The sequence below is a fragment of the Phyllostomus hastatus genome, unplaced genomic scaffold (assembly GCF_019186645.2).
Source record: "Phyllostomus hastatus isolate PE091 unplaced genomic scaffold, TTU_PhHast_1.1 phas_scaffold_46, whole genome shotgun sequence".
NCBI lineage: Eukaryota > Metazoa > Chordata > Mammalia > Chiroptera > Phyllostomidae > Phyllostomus > Phyllostomus hastatus.
In genome coordinates, this window is record NW_025334032.1 from 18387806 (window position 1) to 18406395 (window position 18590).

General features: G+C 52.7%; 1 protein-coding gene across 1 annotated transcript; it reads left to right on the forward strand.

Annotated features, from left to right (window-relative positions):
• The first annotated feature begins 1926 nt into the window (after positions 1-1926).
• Positions 1927-14731, forward strand: F7 (coagulation factor VII). The gene is made up of 8 exons (XM_045821482.1): positions 1927-2042; positions 5441-5601; positions 6902-6926; positions 7005-7118; positions 8741-8881; positions 9204-9313; positions 13325-13448; positions 14080-14731. Exons 1-8 carry the CDS (start codon positions 1973-1975, stop codon positions 14673-14675), a joined length of 1341 nt encoding a protein of 446 aa, XP_045677438.1. The 5' UTR covers positions 1927-1972; the 3' UTR covers positions 14676-14731.
• The last annotated feature ends 3859 nt before the right edge of the window (positions 14732-18590 follow it).

Below are 18590 nucleotides of genomic sequence, written 5' to 3' on the forward strand. Positions count from 1 at the left end.
AACGGGAACACGGAGGACAGTGGAAGTAAAACGTCCCAATATTTCTCAATCACAACAAATGTAATTATGTTAAACTGACCTATGGAAGAGTATCAAATTGGGTGTAACAACTGCTAAAAGAGACCATAAAATGAAATTATACGGAGGTTGAAAATAAAAGAAAGAAAAAAGATAGAGCAGACAAACTCGAAGCAAAAGGAAGCGGGGGTAGAATATTGATAACACATGAAATCAAATTTAGAACTTGTGAGCATTAACCAGTATGCTGGAAGGATAGAGAGCAAAGAACTGCAACCGTGGGCGAAAACTTAATTATCTCTCACAGAAATTAATACACATTTGTCCCTAACAATAGGAAAAATAGGCATTACTTTCCAATATGCATAGAATATACACAAATACCTACAAAACAATGAAAAACCAGTTCAAAGGGTTAGAAAAGAAATACCACGGGAAATTCTGATATAGGTAGGACTAGGCGGAATCATGCATCTCAGAGCTCGTGCGTGCAGCTACAGCATAGCTCAGAGTGGCGTGGGTAGCCCTGGTGCATTTACTATTTTATGTGACAAAATTCATGAGTTTACCATTTCAAGAAGCTAAAAATAAGACCAATATAACCCAAAGAAAGTATAAAAGAGGAATGAGAACAATTCTTAGAAGAAAATAATAAAAGTAAGACAAATCAATAAAATCAAAACCTTATTCCTTGAAAAATAATAAAATACAGCGATTTATAGAAAAAACTGATAACCTTTACAACAAATAGAGGCTTTAGAATGAGAGAACCATTATGAACAACTTTCTGCCAATACATTTGAAAACAAAGTAGGATTTTTTTTTTGAAGAAAGCAAATTGTTAACATTAATTAGGGAGAAATAAAATACTTGGGTTGATGAATAATAAAGAAATTGACTTGCAGTTTAAGGAAATTACCCCAGATGCCAGACTCAGATGGTTCTTTGGGGTTAGCTATTCCTTTAAGGAGAAGAATCCGAGGAAAGTCAAGGGCAGCGATGCCCCCAGAAAGGGCCCTGGCTGGGGGGTGCAGTCAAATGCCCCTTTCCTTCCTCCCTCCCTCCTCCACAAATACATCCCTGTATAATTAAATTCCTAAATAACTAAGCAATTATTAAAAATTCCAGATTTGATCAATAAAACATCTCCTCTAAGGACTAATTCTTCAATTTGGGGAATGGGCTGGGACCCTGCCAGAAATAAGCAGAGCTGAGGTGCTGAGTTTCCACCCACCCACAGAAAGGATGTGATTTCCAGAGAAGCAGCCTAGGCACCCCGGAGGCAGGTTGCCAGGGTAACCCAGCATCCCAGTGGGCCAGAACAGTCCCAGTTTCAGCACAGGAAGTCTGGTGGCATCCTGAGGCCAAAACGGAGTTGGTGGTTCAACAGGGGCAGATGCCCCTTCCAGGTGCTCCGCCTCTCCACCAGATGCTCTGTCCCCTAGGAAACCAGGCCTCCAAGGTGAGGCAGCCCCATGGGCCTCCTCTGTGGCCCTCTTCAAAACAGTCATCCACACCCAAAATGTGCTCTCCTTTGACCAGTATTATTACTGTAGGTGATGGTTTTCTACTGTAGCCTAACCCTGTTTTCCCAATTGCAGTCATAAGTCCTGTGGGCTTCAAAATCCTAAATTGATTTGAGATGCTTATGGCCAGATGCATACCCTAACACCAACATTTCAGAGAAGGAACCTCTGCTTCAGAGACTCAGCCGTGCTCTCTGGGCTCGGTGTCCTGGGCTCAGGCCCTATCTCTCCGTCTCTGATCCCCGCTCCAGCATGCCTTTGGCCCAGAGTGTTTGGGAGACTAAGTCTCCCCAAACCCCCCCACCCCGCCTGTCCCTCTGGGTAATATGAGAACTTTGCTCACCACCCACGCAGGCAACACCCCCCCCCCCCCCGCCCGCCCCGCACTGGAATGTCAACAGACAGGAAGCAACACTGTGGACCTCACCATGCTTTCCCAGCCTGGTGGGCTGGCCCTCCTCTGCTTTCTGCTGAGCCTGCAGGGGTCTCTGGCCGCAGGTATGTTGGGGTGCCGGGGGAGGGTGGGTAGAGGTTTCCCTATAACCCAGTGAGAAGGGCAGCCCAGCTTCTGGCAGCCGAGCCTCCCAAACCTCACCTTCATTCCTGTTTCACCAGGAGCCTTTGCTGGCTCCAGTGTGATCCGCTCTCCTTCCAAAAGCAAACAGTAGCCAGGTACTTGCCGGGCATAGGTGAAAAGAGTGCTATTGATTCTGCAGACTTTGGCAGAATTATTTTTCAAAGGCTTTTGGGAACTTGCGGTGGTTTCCTGTTCACCGGTGGGGACCTGCACACGCAGTTGGACAAGACAGAACCTGGGGCTCGGGGCTGTGGGGTGGGGGCATGCAGTGGAGCTGTGCTTAACCTCATGCTCTGCTCTCCTGGGTGTTCAACTGGCAAGTGCCAGGAACAGTGGGGGGACGCTGGGCTGTACTGCGCTGCACCCTCCTTGGCTGTGACTGCCACCACCCTCCCAGCCCCTCGAGGGTGCTGAGAGGCCTGAGAGGAGAAACTTGGGGATGTGTTTATGGGCCATCCTCATCGAGACTTCACAGTGCCGACTGGCAGCCCTGGTGGAGACAAGGTGCTGACACTGTCCACTGAATTCCTGCTGTCCCATTGCCAGGCGGGGTCTGGGCGTGGAGCGCGTCTGCCTCGGCCTGCTGGCCCACCAGCCCACTGGTAGTGCATGGGTTCTCGACTTCGTGTAAGAAAGTCTTCACAACAGGAGTCCATGTTATTTTGAGAGTATGTTTATGAAAGCTGGGGACAAGGAAACAAAGGAAGGGCTTAAACACAGAAGAAGCAGCAGGAGAGAGAAAGTGAGAAAAGGGGAGCCTTGGAGACAGGTGCTGGGGGTTAGCCTGGGACGAGCTGCTGCTGCCCACTCCCCCCCTGGTTGCAAGTTTCTTGGGGACCCTTAGGGTTTAGCAAACATACTCTAGCAAGAACATGCTGAGGATTCTTTGTCTTGAGGCTTCTCATCTTTCCTTGGCAGTTGGCCAAATCCTAGGGGAGGTCTCAGGGGAGGGTCTTAACAGAATATTTTCAGATGTGTCCTTCAGTATGTTGATTCACCAAAATATGCCTACGGAGGGATCAAGGGGGTTTGGGGGGTTACTTTTTAAAGAACGTTATGGAAGAGGGACCAAGACGGAGGGTGGTCTGCCCCTGGATGTCTGGAATGTGCGAATCACAGGCTCCTGGGTGTCCCTTGGTTAGAGAAGATAAAACCTGGTGATTCATTAGCTGGCTGTCAATTGTTCAAACTGTTTGGCCTTGTTTAATTATTTCCTCTCAGTTTCCCTTACTACACTTGTTGAGGATTCCCCCCGCCCCCCACACTTCGCATCCCACTGTGAGACACTGGGTGGGGGGGGGGGGGGTCAGATTGGTAGTTGCCTGCCCTGATGACTACAGGTGCTCAGAGGAGAGCGTGTCCTGCCCCAGAGAAAGTCGGCGCTGCCCGTTGTCCTTTCTTATGCCAGGAAAACTGTGACGAGTTGCAAGTGACTTTCATCATCTCCCTTGTTCTAGTCAGTCTTTTCCAAGTGATCTCTGCAGGGATGGTGTGTTACTTCACCGGCGTTGTCTCTGTTCCCTGAGGGCTTCCTGGTGCGCCCATGCTCCCCTCCATGGGCAGGCGATTCTGCTCTGGTTGGCCGCTGGCTCTTTCGTGGTCTCTTGTCTCCAGTGCCCACCTTCCCCTCCCCACGTGGGCTCTGCCGCCAGCTCCCCTCTCAGGAGCCTCCATTCTTTGATTTATCCTCAAACTCTCCCAAACCAGATCGACTCCCCAAGATACAGGCAGGTGAAAGTCTCTGATTTTAAAGATGATGTGGGTGGCCCGGGAGCTGGCACATCCCCCCTCCTGTTCCCACGCTCTATAACCTTCCCACCTGTCCTGGAGGGCCCCTGCTCACCAGAGGCTTCCTGGAGGAGGGGGCTGCACAGACACTTCACCCTTTCTGTCTGGAAGCCTCTGCCTCTCCAAAGCCGGTCTGTGGTTCCTCTCCTCTGGGACTCGTTTCCACACTTGGCTTCTGCCCTCAGTGCTGGCTTCATTCTGCTTCCTCTTCTCACCCTAAGTGCACCCTGCTCACCGCCAAGGTCACTCACTGTGCAGCCCCCAGCAGCGCTGGTCACACACAGTGGGATGGTGCCAGGGGCTCCAGGGACCTCATCCATGCCCTTGACTTCAACCCTGCATAACCTCACCAACCTCGACATCTTCACCGCCATCACCAAGCCCTCGTCTCGGATACAGATCCCACGTCTGCCTCGTTGTCCAAAGAACCCCCAAATTCAAGGAGCTCCAACTGGTTCCATCACCCCCACCCTGAGTGGCTTTGGGTGACTTCTAAGCCCCACCCACCTCCTTTTCCATAGGCAAAATGGGGGACACCAGCTACCTCCAAGTAACTCTGGGCATCCCTGTGAGATTCCAGGAGGGGGCATGAAGCTGATCTAAGCTGCTGGCAGCAGACAAACGCTCAGGAAGGACCCAGAGGAGGCTGGAGCTCTTCAGTTCAGGCAGCGCTGCAGGGGTGGGGAGAAGAGGGGTGCCAGCAAACAGGACCCTCGAGCTTTAAGTGGAGACAAGAGATGCCCCGCCCCTCTCCACCCGCCCCCTCAGTCAGGCCACCCTCGTCCTCTCTCCTGCTACCTCAGCCCCCTCTACCTCTCCCTACCTCACCCCTACCCAAGCCAAGCCTCTCTCTGTTGCCTGACTCTCAAATGCACATCCCATAGGACCATCCTTCCCCAGGGGATCCTCTGGCTCACTCATTCTGCAACTCTTGACGAAATGCCCTAGGTGCCAGGGATGCAGTACATGCATATTTCAATCATAGAGTTACACACGTCGATTGTGCACATTTTGGAACACAATAGCTGTTAATTCCCAAAGTTAATTGTTTATGCACATTCTTTCAATAAATCACATTTACTCATATATACTCTTTTATTTAACAAAAAGATTATACAGTAGATGTTTTATGATCTTTTTTCACTTACCATCACATCCTCTTAAGCATTCCATTTCCTGGCGGCACGGGGCACCGTCGCCTGGTCGCTTCAGGTGATTGTCAGCAGCAGCCCTCCTTGTAGCTGGGTGTCTGTGCATGCCGCTGAGCGTTTCCTTAGGATCCGTTCCTGGAAGTGAGGTGAGCAGGTCAGAAGGTGTGAGTGTGTTAAGCTATTATTTTGTGAACATAGTGCCTCATCCTTGTACATCAAGTCTGTCCCCAGGCAGCCATGAGAAAGCACTCCTGTTTCAAATTCGGCCAGCCTGCAGGCAGGGCCCCGTTGACCCTGCGTGGAGGAGACCAGTGTGGAGGGTTTCTGGGCCACCTTGGCGTGGCAGGTTGTGGACCTTTCATGGAACTCCTGTTGCTCAGTCTTCATCATGCAGGAGGAAGCCCAAAGCGTCTTGCACAGGCAAAAGCGTGCCAACTGGTTCCTGGAGGAGCTGAAGCCAGGCTCCCTGGAGAGAGAGTGCAAGGAGGAACAGTGCTCCTTTGAGGAGGCCCGGGAGATCTTCAGGAACGAGGAGAGACTGGTGAGCTCACCCTGAGGGGGTGCCGTAGCACCATGTGCTGGGTCTGCAGAAGGGAGCTCTGTGACAGCAGGGGTGGCCCCGAGTCTCGGAGGCCAAGTCTCTTCACTTCTGTGGTTGTGAGCACCATGTGCACAGGTGAACACACAGGTGGCACCGGCATGCACAGCCCCTCTGTGTCTGGGTCACTATTCCTCCTAAGATTGCCTCACCTTCCTTAGTCCAAGAATCCCGCGATGCTCCCTGCCTCCCCGCTGTTCCCAAGGACGCCCCCCTCTCGGCCACACCATGCATCCTAAACTTTGCATCAGAAAATGCAGTTTGAAAAGCACACTCGATGTGTCCCTTGCCTTCCCAGCCCATTAAAGCTGCCCCTGCTTCACAGACGTGCTGCCGACAGAGCAGCTGCCTGAGACGCTGGCCTGGGTGAGCCTCTCACTGCCGCGCCGGCCGTGGTCACCTCCCTACGGAAACTCGTGAGGACACATCAGGCACCACTGCTTCCTCCACCTGCCCTGGGCCTTGTGGCTAGAAGGGTTTTCATTTCAGTTTCCATTTTCTAAAAGAGATATATTTAAAACATATCGCATCCCTCCCAACACTTCAGTAGGACAGTGGGTCAGACTGTGGTGAGCCACACTTCACATGCACAGGACACCTCACACCCAGCAGGGAGCAGGGCTGTCTGAGACGGCGGCTAACATGACCCTTTCTGGGCAAGCTGAAAATGGGCACACTTGGTGGCCGTGTACCAGTTAGTTTTCCAAAGCAGCTTCAACAGTTTTTATCTTGTTTTATTCTCATAGCAACGCTATGAGCTTAAGTTCAGTTGGCCAAAAGATTCCTGGGGATACCAGTGTTACTGACGGAGCCCCTGGCGCTCCCTGAATGCCTCTCCATCGCCACTGACCTGCTCCTCGTGTTGGCCACGTGTGTGGGTGATGACCCAGCACCAGAGGAGGGGTGGACGCTCAGCGTGCGTGTGTGCCTGGTCCCAGGTCCACAGCTCCGAGGTGGCGGAGCTGGGGCTAACTGGGGCTGAAACTTGGGTACTTTGACGGGGAGATGGAAGTTTGTGACCTCTGGCGCCCTTAATGATCTGCGGTGGTGGGGCCCAAGGGATGAGGAAAAACCTTTGTCCCCCAGAGGAACCCAGAGGAAAGCCTGGCTTCCAGAGCCCACTTCGAGGGCCCCAGGTCAGGTTCCCCCAGCCCGCCCCGTTCATTAGGTCCCTCTACGGACACCAGCCATGTGTGCCTCTGGTGGACGTGTCTCTCACGTGGCTTCCTCTTTGTTCCCTCAGGAGAAGTTCTGGATTTCTTACACAGGTGAGTAAGTAAATGGTCCATTTACATCCCGCCTCTGAGCCCTCCTCCTTGGCATACTAACGCTGACTCACTCCACAGATGGGGACCAGTGTGCCTCGAATCCATGCCAGAATGGAGGCACCTGCGAGGACCAGTTCCAGTCCTACATCTGCTTCTGCCCTGAGGAGTTCGAGGGCCGGCACTGTGAGACAAGTGAGAAATCCCACAGCCTGCAGACAGGGCCCCTGGGGGAGGCTAGTGGGCATGGCCTGGTCAGGCGTGGAGCTGGCCCTCAGCCCTGGTGGGAAGTCTGCCTCGGCGACTTTGAAGGCCTCTGCCAACCTCAGAGCCTCGGATCTGGGGTTCTAAGGTGCCAATTCTCAAATCTGATCACCCCCTGCTCCCTTCTGGGAACTAAAGACTTTGGGCTCCCAGCACCAGGAAATTCAGATACACCTGGAAAAAGCACAGGCGAAAACCTCTACATCACTGCCCAGCTTCCACATACCCTGCCAGCCAGGACGGTTGGGTAAACTTGACCTTCCCTATTTACTATTACAAAGGCATGAGATACTTTTTTCACCTTTTGTATATTAAAGTACTGCAAAGTTCAGGAATCCCCCACACCATTCTCAAGTTCAGTAATGTGCTGGAAAGACACAGAACTCACTGAAGACTGATATAATCACAGTTACAGTTATTACAGCAAAAAGACACAGATTAAAATCAGCAAAGGAACGTTGCCCCCAGCCCAAGGAGGGGCGGCCACCAGGGCTGGCCTCCCCTGACCAGTTGTCCTCTCCCTGGGCAGACATATGCACAGGCTTTCATTCTCCAAGGCTGATGTGTGACAAGATGCACGGAGCATCACCACCCCAGGAAGCGCACCTGAGCCTTGGTCCCCAGAGGTTTTATTGGGGCTCAGTCGAGTACACATGGCTGACCACCCACGTGGCTGACCTCAGTCTGCAGCCCCTCCAGAGGCTGAGCTAACAGCATATGGCCCAAGGTTCCATCCACCCTGGGGAACCAGGAAATAACCCTCTTTTCAGGCAGATTAAATTAAAAGTGTCCAACTTAATCGGGGTGTAGCAGTCACCCTCCAGGAGCTGAGGGCAAAGGCCACACCTTTCTTTGGGCAAGGTTAATCCCTCTTCACACAGGGGTATGTTCTGATGCGGAATGAGCTCTTGTGGGCCACAGCTGACTTCGGCTCCAAGCAGAACGGAGGCCAGCTAGAGTGCAGGAAAGACTCAGGCAAGCGGCTTCCTGCCAGTTACATGGGGCTGGGAAGCCCCAGTGTCTTGGCCTGGCCGTTGGTGCTCAGCTGCCCTTCCACAGCAAGCCAACCCTGTTTCCCACACCTGAGTGCTGTCCTTCAGAGTCAGGCTGAATGTCCCCATCTGTCTGTCTGAACCAGGGGTCCCTGGGCATCAGGGCCCTGCTGTAGAGCAGTCTCACCGCTCTGACCGTTTACTGGCAGGTCTCTGATTGAGTTGGGCTCTTCTACTGTTGCCAGGTAACTTTTACTTCCCCTGGGCCCTCCTCAGCACCCCGCCAGCTGCCAGGAGGGGTGACAGTATGGAGACCACCACGTGCTGGCCCCATGTCCCCACTAGTTAGGCTGCTCAGACGTGCACAAGCACCCAAACCCATGGCCCACCTTTCTGGATCAATCTACAGAGTGGGGTAGGGACAGGCTCAGACTCTGTAGCTGACAGCTGAGCACCACCTTTGTGCACAACATTGCCCCCAGCCCAAGGAGGGGCGGCCACCAGGGCTGGCTTCCCCTGACCAGCAGAGCCCCTTCTCAGGCTGTCTCCTTCTGCACCCAGACAAGGACGACCAGCTGATCTGCGAGAACGAGAACGGGGGCTGCGAGCAGTACTGCAGCAACCACGAGGGGGCCAAGCGCTCCTGCTGGTGCCATGAGGGGTACACACTCCAGACCGACGGGGTGTCCTGCACACCCACAGGTAACAGGCCCCCCGGGATCTGCTCCAAGGGCTGTGTGCCATTTCACTGCCAGATGAGCAGTCAGCTGTTTGTGCCCCGCCACAAGTTCTCCTCCGGCTAGAGAAGGGGCCACAAGCCATTAACTGAGCATCTACTACGTGCTGACCACTACATGCTCAGAAGCATCCCAGCATCTCCCACAGGCCTCCCCAAACCCAGAGGTTCCTGCAGCCCTGGGCGGAGCCTGAGGCAGAGCCACTGCCTGCCGGGCTCAGAACCCCTTCTCACCAGCATGTTCATCCCTCATAACCCCCCACATCTTGCAACTTTTGTTTTATATAGTTGAATATCCATGTGGGAAAATACCTGTTCTGGAAAAAGGAAATGACAGGGAACACCAAGCCCGAATTGTGGGTGGCAAGGTGTGCCCCAAAGGAGAGTGTCCTTGGCAGGTAAGACTTCACAGCCCTGGGGTCACACCCCAAGCCCCTCATCACCCCTGCTCGTGGCAGTGGATTTCCTCTTAATGCTGCAGGCCGATCACCTCTGACGTCGGTGCTCCCGGCAGCAGCCCCGCCAGCTTGCGCTGCTCCACACACGCTGGTCTTGCTCCCCTCTACCAGAGCAGGAGACTGAGGCCCTGCAGCCCGAACCCAGCTCTCTCACCTTCACAGCTCCACCTACTGTCTGCCTCTGGAAGCTGACATGTTTTTCTTTCTTGTATGCCAGATATTGTGTTTTTTTATTTTTTAATTTTTTTAAATTACAACCCCTAACCCCCACCCCTTCAACAACCATCAGCTTATTCTCTATATCTAGGGGTTTCTTTCTGCTGTGTTTTGTTTGTTCATTTGTTTTCTTTTTTATTATTTTCTAGTATATTTTATTGATTATGCTATTATGGTTGTCCCATCCCCCTTTATTCCCCTCTGCCCTGCACACCCCCTTCCACCTGCATTCCCCCCCTTTAGTTCATGTCCATGGGTCATAAACAGAAGTTCCTTGGCTTCTATATTTCCTATACTATTCTTAACCTCCCCTTGTTTATTTTCTACCTACTATCTGTGCTACTTATTCTCTGCACCTGTTCCCCCTCTCTCCCCTTCCCACCCCCTACTGATAACCCCCCTTGTGATCTCCATTTCTGTGGTTCTGTTCCTGTCCTAGTTGTTTGCTTCCTGTTCTAGTTTGTTTTTGTTTTTTAAGATTCCATTGTTGATTGTTGTGAGTTTGTTGTTATTTTACTGTTCATAGTTTTTATCTTCTTTTTCTTAGATAAGTCCCTTTAACATTTCATATAATAAGGGCTTGGTGATGATGAACTCCTTTAACTTGACCTTGTCTGGGAAGCACTTTATCTGTTCTTCCATTCTAAGTGATAGCTTTGCTGGATAGAGTAATCTCAGATGTAGGTCCTTGTCTTCATGACTTCAAATACTTCTTTCCAGCCCCTTCATGCCTGCAAGGCTTCTTTTGAGAAATCAGCTGATAGTCTTATGGGAACTCCTTTGTAGGTAACTGTCTCCTTTTCTCTTGCTGCTTTTAAGATTCTCTTCTTCTTTTTAATCTTGGCTGATGTAATTATGATGTGCCTTGGTGTGTTCCTCCTTGGGCTCAACTTCTTTGGGACTCTCTGAGCTTCCTGGACTTCCTGGAAGTCCATTTCCTTGGCCAGATTGGGGAAGTTCTCCTTCATTATTTGTTCAAATAAGTTTTCAACTTCTTACTCTTCTTTTCCTTCCAGCAACTCAATGATTCGGATGTTGGAATATTAAAGTTGACCTGGAGATTCCTCAGCCTCTCCTCATTTTTTTGAATTTTTGTTTCTTCATTTTGTTCTGGTTGAATGTTTATTTCTTCCTTCTGGTCCAAATCATTGATTTGAGTCCCAGTTTCCTTCCCATCACTGTTGGTTCCCTGTACATTTTCCTTTATTTCCCTTTTCACAGCCTTCATTATTCCTCTATTTTGTGACCATACTCAACCAGTTCTGTGAGCTTTCTGATTACCAGTGTTTTGAACTGTGTATCTGATAGGCTGGTTACCTCCTCGTCACTTAGTTGTGTTTTTTCTGGAGCTTTAATGTTCTTTCATTCAGGCCTTTCTTTTTTGTCTCAGAGTGCCTGTTACATACAAGGAGTAGAGCCTTAGGTGTTCACCGGGATGGGGCAACCTACATTGCTCTGTGGTGATGCTGTCATTTGGGAGGGATCCAAGAGGGAACAGTGCTGCTTGCTCTGCTCTCTGCCGGCTTTCAGTCAATTATGCGGCTACCCACAAGCAAATTGGGCCCTTCTGGTGCTGATTCCCTGGTGGGTGGGGTTGTGTACGTTCTAAAACCCTGTGGGTCTCTCCAATGAGACCCATCTCTCCTGTAAGGCTGAGAGTTTCTCCCCGTGCCACAACCCTCACAGGTTTTTTCAGACAGAGGCTTTGAGGCTTTATTTCACCACACTGGGACCCTGTGTTGTGCAGTCTGTCCCCCTCCCCAGTTGTTCCTCCCAGTTTATCTGCACACAAATGTGTGTCCATCCGTTCCACCAGTTGCCATAAGTCCTCTCCACCTCGGCTCCCCATCTCTGCCCCTCCTACCAATCTGGATGAATGTTTCTTCTTTAACTCCTTGGTTGTCAGATCTCCATACAGTTTGACTTTCTGTCAGTTCTGGTTGTTTTTGCTTTTAAATTTGTTGTTGTCTTTCTTTTCGTTGTTCAAGGGGCACAATGCGTCTACCTATGCCTCCATCTTGGCCAGAAGTCTGTTTTGTTTTCTTAGATTGCACACGTAAGCAAGATCATACAGGATGGTTTTCGATCTGTAGCAGAATTCTTCCACAGGCCAGGAGGCTGTGTGCCTGGCATGTGGTCAGGTGTGTGGGCCATGGCCCCTCCAGGGCACGTCTCTGCAAGGCTGCCTCTGAGCCCAGTCCCAGTTGGGAATGCAGAGTCTCAGGCCCCCGGGTCAGCATCTGCATTTCACAAGAGCCTGGGGCTATGTGCAGACTGCAGTGTGGGAAGAGCTGCCACTCTGAGACCGGCAAACTCAGGTCTATGCCCAAATCAGTGACTCCTCTTTAACCTCTCATTCAGGGACACCCCAAGTTAAACAGTCCAGAATTTTTAGAAATAAACATAAACATATGACAACCTTGTAAAGGAAAGTGGAGAAGCACCAGTCATTCTCCACCTGACCTCAGGCTCAGGGAAACTCCACACCTCTCCTTTCACAGCAGTCTGGCCCTTCCAGACCAGCCTCGGAAGAAGTCTCATTTATTGCTGAGCTGGCGGCCCTGCATCCACCTGGCCGCCCCCTGCTCCACCCCACATCCCACAGCGGTTGGGGCCTGAGTGGGTCTTTGCGGTCCAGGGCCAGCTCCTCAGCTTTGCAGATCCCTGGTTTTCGGTGTTCAGAGGAATAACCTGAGTTAGATACATCCAAATAGGACTGATGTGTTCGCCAGATTCCCCCATCAATGGATGGCAAAGCCTCTCCAAGCCAGAGGTGGCACTGGTGGATGTGGGTTTCTGCCCTTTTACAGTGGGGAGCACTCGGGGGTGGGGCTTGCTGGGGTGACTGCTGCAGGCTCTGCTTCCCCGCCCTGTGCTCTGCCCACCAAGACCACCCTTTTCAGTATCATTTAACCCCCACCATCCCAGCCAAGAAGTAGATGCAACTCTCAGCCCATACAGGTGAGGAAGGCTCCCCAGCACCCTTCTTCCAGCTGCCCACAACTCGGGACATTAGGCTTGAGAGTGGCAAACCCCATTTCTGGTCTCTTCTCTCCCTGGTTGATTCAGTTTCACACAACACATGGAGACGGTGGGAAACCAGACACGGAGTGCTCACCGGTGGCTCTGCCGCACCCTCGGCTGGCCTCCTCCGGCCTCAGCTCAGTTCCTCACTGCCCACAGGCCAGCCTGGCCAGAGACCGCGGCTCCTTTCCCACCCATCATGGAAGACTCACCCTAAGGAAAACATCTCCATGCAGGATTCATGCTAGGACCCCGCTCAGCATCCTCTGTGCTTTTAGGAAGAAGGAAAGGAAAGGAAAGATTTATTGAGGGTCTGTGTGTACCTAGAATGTGCTCGGTGCTTTGCTCTGTTATTTCGTTTACCCATCACACGCTCTAGGAGCACAAAGCTTGGCCTGATCTCTGCCAGTCAGGCATTGTTGAGTCAAGCTCGGATGACGGTCCTGGCAGGTGCAGAGGAGCCAGGCACCGACACTCCCATTGCCAGCGTGGCGTCCATGAGCCTCCCTTCCCTTAGCTAGATGCGGAGACAGCCTGCTGGAGAGGAGCTGGAGCAGCTTTGTTCTGGAAGGACCCTGGGGGGCCCCCAGGATTTCAGACACCCTCCTAGAAATGCAGCCCATCCCTGAGGGTGCAGGGGGGAGGACATTCTCCAGGAAGGGGACCCCAGGACAATAATGTGACCTTCCAATGTCTATTGTGCCTTATTAGGCAGGGCTGAAGATGAATGGGGTGCTGCTGTGTGGGGGCACCCTGATCAATGCCACCTGGGTGGTCTCCGCAGCCCATTGTTTCGACAGAATCAAGAACTGGAAGAACCTGACAGTGGTAGTGGGTAAGTTTTGTTCTTACCACCTTCCCATGAGAGACCGGTTCTTGAGTGATAACAACTGGGGGCTAAGACCAGGATATTGAACCTCCAACTTCCACAACCAGATGAGCTCCTCCAAAAAGGGAAGTGGGCAGTGTTGGGCAGCCCCAATGTGCACAGGGAGCCACTGTGACCACATGCCCTCAGCCCCTTCCCCACGCCCAAATAAAGACACAGGGGGTGATGCTGTACCCACCTGTCTCACTTGGGCCAAGAGCCCTGAGGGCGATGCAGCCACCCAGGGCTCCACGGGCCACCGTGGCTGGGCTTCTGCCCGGTGGATTTATGGGATGATGAGGAACCCCAGGGAGGGCCAGGCCCAGCCTGGAAAGCATGGTGGGAATCGGGCACTCCTCCTCACCTACCCACAGCTGCCTGCCCAGTACCCCCCCTCAATGCCTTGAGCACCCCAGGGTCCAGATTCACCCCCAATTCATGCCCTGTCTGGAGCCCAATGGTGGCCACCCAGGCCAGGCTGGAGTTGGACACAGGCCCCTCCTGACCTAAAGGAAGCTCTAACCCTCTTGAGGTTTGGGAAGGGCCATTCCTTAAGGCTGCAGGGCGAGGGGCATAAGTGGTGCTGGTTTCCCCATAGGTGAGCATGACCTGAGTGAGGAGGACGGTGATGAGCAGGAGCGGCATGTCACTCAGGTCATTGTCCCCAACAAGTACATCTCAGGCAAGACGGACCACGACATTGCCCTGCTCCGCCTGAGCAGGCCTGTGACCTTCACCGACTATGCAGTGCCCCTGTGTCTGCCTGAGAAGGCCTTCTCTGAGAGGACCTTGGCCTTCATTCGATTCTCGACCGTCAGCGGCTGGGGACAGCTTCTCAACAGGGGTGCCACAGCCCTTGAGCTCATGACCATTGATGTGCCCAGGCTGATGACCCAGGACTGCCTGGAGCAGTCGAAACAGAAGCCATACTCCCCAAAGATCACAGAGAACATGTTCTGTGCTGGCTACCTAGATGGGAGCAAGGACGCCTGCCAGGGGGACAGCGGGGGCCCGCATGCCACCAAGTTCCAGAGTACCTGGTACCTGACAGGCATTGTCAGCTGGGGTGTGGGCTGTGCAGCCAAAGGCCATTTCGGGGTGTACACCAGAGTCTCCCAGTACATTGAGTGGCTCCAAAGGCTCATGAGCTCAGACATACACTCAAAAGGCCTCCTCCGAGTCCCACTCCGCTAGTCCCTCAGTGTTGGCTCCGTGGACCCTGCCTGTGAAATAAAGCTGCTGTTGCTTGAGTTGTCCTGGCTTCCAATCCTGTAACTACTTCTGCCCTTGTTGGGGAGGGAATAAGGAGAGGGAGGGAGAGAAACAGAGAGACTGAGAGAGAGACAGAGAAGGAAAGATAGAGTGAGAGGAGAGAGAGACCAAGAGAAGGAAAGTGGAGAGAATGAGGGATGGGGAGAGACAGAGATGGAGAGGAAGATGGAGACGAGCCTAAAGAAAGACCTCAAGGAGTGGGGAGAGAACAAGAGGGATGAGGGAGATGCAGAGGCTCAGAGAAAGTGAGGGGAGTGGTTCTAAGGAGAAGGAGAGAGACTCAGAGATTCACAGAGACAGACTGAGGAGGTAGAAAGATGAGTGACACAGGACCGGTGGGGAGGGGACAGGAAGCCCTGCGGCGGCAGACGGGGGCAGTGACTGCGCCTCATGTGCACACCTCTGCTCCGTTTCCCTGCGGACAGACGCAGCCAGAGAGGGGTGTGTGTGTTCACCTGGCGACGTGTGCCACATTCTGAGGGCTGTCTTTTAGCTTTCATTTTTTCCTTTCCATACAAGTATTTCATCTTTGTTTCAAGTAAATTAGGAGCATCGTCCACTCACTTTGCCGGCTGTCCTTCCAGATTTGTTCTGCACATGTATCTTTTACCCTGAAACAAACCACATAAAACGCTCTGTACGCTGTTTGCCTCGGTTCCCCCCTCAAACAACAAACAGCTGAGTCTTCTCCAAGCATTTTCCCCTGCAGCCTGCCAATCACGGGCTGTCTGCACTCATGTCATTGAGCCCCTGCTGTTCATCACCGATCAAGCTGTTGGTAACATGACGAAGTGAACATTTTTACATGGAGGCTGGTTTTTAAAACCGAGAGCTCCCTCATGAATTTTGGAGGCAGCCGTTCCCAAGCCCTATAGACCTGGGTGTGCTCTTCCTGCCTCGGCCCTCATCAATGGCAGTCCTCAAAGACAGTCCCTGGGTACACCCGCCTGAGAACCACCAGGGACACTCCACAAAACGGACACTCCACACAATGCATGTCTGCACATCCTGCCCAGACCCGTGGGATCTGAGGGTGGTGGGGCCTGGTGGGTTACATGGTTATCCAGTCCCTCAGGTGACTATGGGCACACTAAACCTAGGGTTACATAGGTCCCAGGTAGGGAAGAATGAAACAAACAGTCCAAGTTCAAAGGGGCCCCGCTTGAACTTGGTGAAGGTGGGTGGGGCAAACCCAGTAGGTACTACCCTCCCTCAGGGCAGGATGGGAGGGTGGGCACTGGCCTGTCACGTGCCTGGAGTGCTAATAGTCCTCAGTGTGCGCGAGTTCGGGGGCTGGGACTGGCTCTGCTGGACAGTCGAGCCACATTTAGTTTTGAGCAGACCGGAGTCCACAAGCTACAGGTAAGGCTGAATGCAAGCCACCTGATTTTGTAAATAATGTTTTATTGAGACATCAATTCTTTTACAAACCGTCCATGGCTGCTTAAAACCACAGCGTTGAGTATTTGGGACAGAGACCCTCTGGCCAAAGAGACCACCTGACCCACAGACCCAGTGATTGATCTGGGCCTTTAAGGAAAGGTCCACTGCCTGGTCAGGCTGTAATTTTTAGGGATCTCGCCAAGTGGTCGGTCATGCACTGAAGCACCCAGCACTTCCTGGACTCAGCCCAGCCCTGCCTACAACTCCTGGCCGAGCCGCTCACCCTCTCTGTGCCCTGTTTCCTCCTCTATAGGATGGCAGCCCGCCTCAACGCCCGTCACGGGAATGAAATCAGTGCGTGCGGAATGGGGCCTCTCGGGGAGCTCGATCATGTCGTCCCGGATGGTGAAGCGGATGGGCAAACACCCAGATGTCCTCCAGATCGACTGTCTGGGCTACAGACACTTACTGGAAATTCTGCCACCAAAATGCAAGAGCTCTTCAGAGGGCCTCAGCCCAGCGAGGCTCTAGTTTCTTCCTGGAAATGAAAGCTATCTGGACACTGGTCCTGGAAAGAAAAGGGTGGGAATGGGGCTGAAGTGGCCAGGCCAGGAGCCCCCCAGGTCCGCATGGGGTTATACATGGTCCTGGTGGGTCACTGGCTCTGCCTCGGTTTCCTCAGCTGTCAATGGGTGGCAAAGCCTCGGTCTCATGGAGCTGCTGTCCGCATGGGTGCCCAGCAGCATTGGGACACCCCCAAGGGCTAACACTGGACGTGCAAATGTGCTGACCGTATGGGTCAGTTCTATCTTTCTGTGAGGGGCGATTAGGTTCATTCCCTGCCCCCCGCCAGGTGCTGGGGACAGGGAGGGTCACACAGCATCCGGCCTCCCCACACAGGCCGAATTTGTCCAGAAACAACATCACAGCACAAATTGACCTGGTGAGACAGGCCCAAGGCAGCACCTACAGGCTGTCCCTGAAGACCAGGCTCTGTATGTCACAGCGACCACCCCACAAAAGACCTGCCTGGCCTCAGAGCACACAGCAGGCAAGTTTCCAGAATGAACTGACTCACTCCATCTCTTCTTGTTTATTAAGCATCTACTGTGTGCCAGACAGCCTTCTAGATGATGCAGACAAAGCAACAAATGAGCCAGATGATGAGACTTACATCCAAGTGATCACTGGCTTTGGATAACCCATCACCAGGTGCAGAAGTGTTGTGAGCAGTGGACACTGTGGAATAGAGCGCAGCCTTTTTCTGCTTCTGTTTCTGTCTCTGTCGGTGCAGCACTCGCCTTGCCGGCCACTCCCCAGGCCTTTTCCTTCAGAGCCTGGAGTCTGGCTGCAGAGACCCTGGTCAGCCATGGAGCTCAGGTTGTGTCCCACTCTTGATGCCCGGGAGGTTGCTGCTCTGTGAGTGAGAACTGCTACTTGGTGTGCACGTAGCACATGCATCTCCTTCTTCAGCCTGGCTGCCAAGGTGGCAGGCTGCTTTCCCTGGCCTGAGGTGACTCGCCCTTCCCTGATACCTGTCCTTTGTTGCAGAGACACAACCCTGAGTTTTGGACTCTCCCCAGGATGACAGCCAAGAAACAAGACTCCTGCATTCCCTGGAGACAGTACCATGCCTATCTCCTGGCCCTGCATGAGGGGAGTGCAGAGTGGGAGCTCGGGGAGTGAGTCACCCTGCCAACTTCCGAGCGCTCTTCCAGGTGACCCGTACTGAGTGGCACGTCCGTGAGAAACGCACCACACTATGTGGCCTCTGACTCAGGGCTCATTCTCCCTCCCCCCACCCCAGCCCCCAGTAGAGTGTGTGAGGCAAAGTTGTTGTCAAGAGAAGCCATGTGCCTCATGGCCTAGCCGTGGAGCTGAGAGGCATGCTGAGTATCTCCTGCTGGCACAGCCCCTCTTGACCTTGAACCAACTTGTCCTGTGGTCAACAGGCCACTTGAGGCTCCGGCAGAGCAGTCTCCTCCAGGCATGCCAGGCAGGGGTATCCTCCCAGAAATATGTGTAGGGGCCTGGGCATGAGACGTCATGAGGCATGGAAGGGTCACAAGACAAGCTCTGCCTCCCAGAGCCCTTGAACTTGGGGGGATGGAGGTGTAAGCCTGACATGCCAACGATGCGCAGGCACCAGGACCCTCTGTGCTAGAGGCACTTTGTGGGTCCCCACCTGATACCACCTGGAGAGAGAGGCCTATGAGCAGAAGGACCAGTTCAGACGGAGGAAAAAGCGGGACCCTGAAGTGGAAAGTCCTATGTTCAAATCCCACATGCACCGCAGATTCTTCATCTCTCTCTAAGCCTCAATTTTCTGTTCCAGAAAAAAGATGGAGTGATACTTAGCTTTTATCATATTGTAAGGATGAAATGAGAGCCACACGTAAACATCTGAAAACCTTAAAATCACATTTTTATTTTCTTAGAACAAAAAGTTCCTAT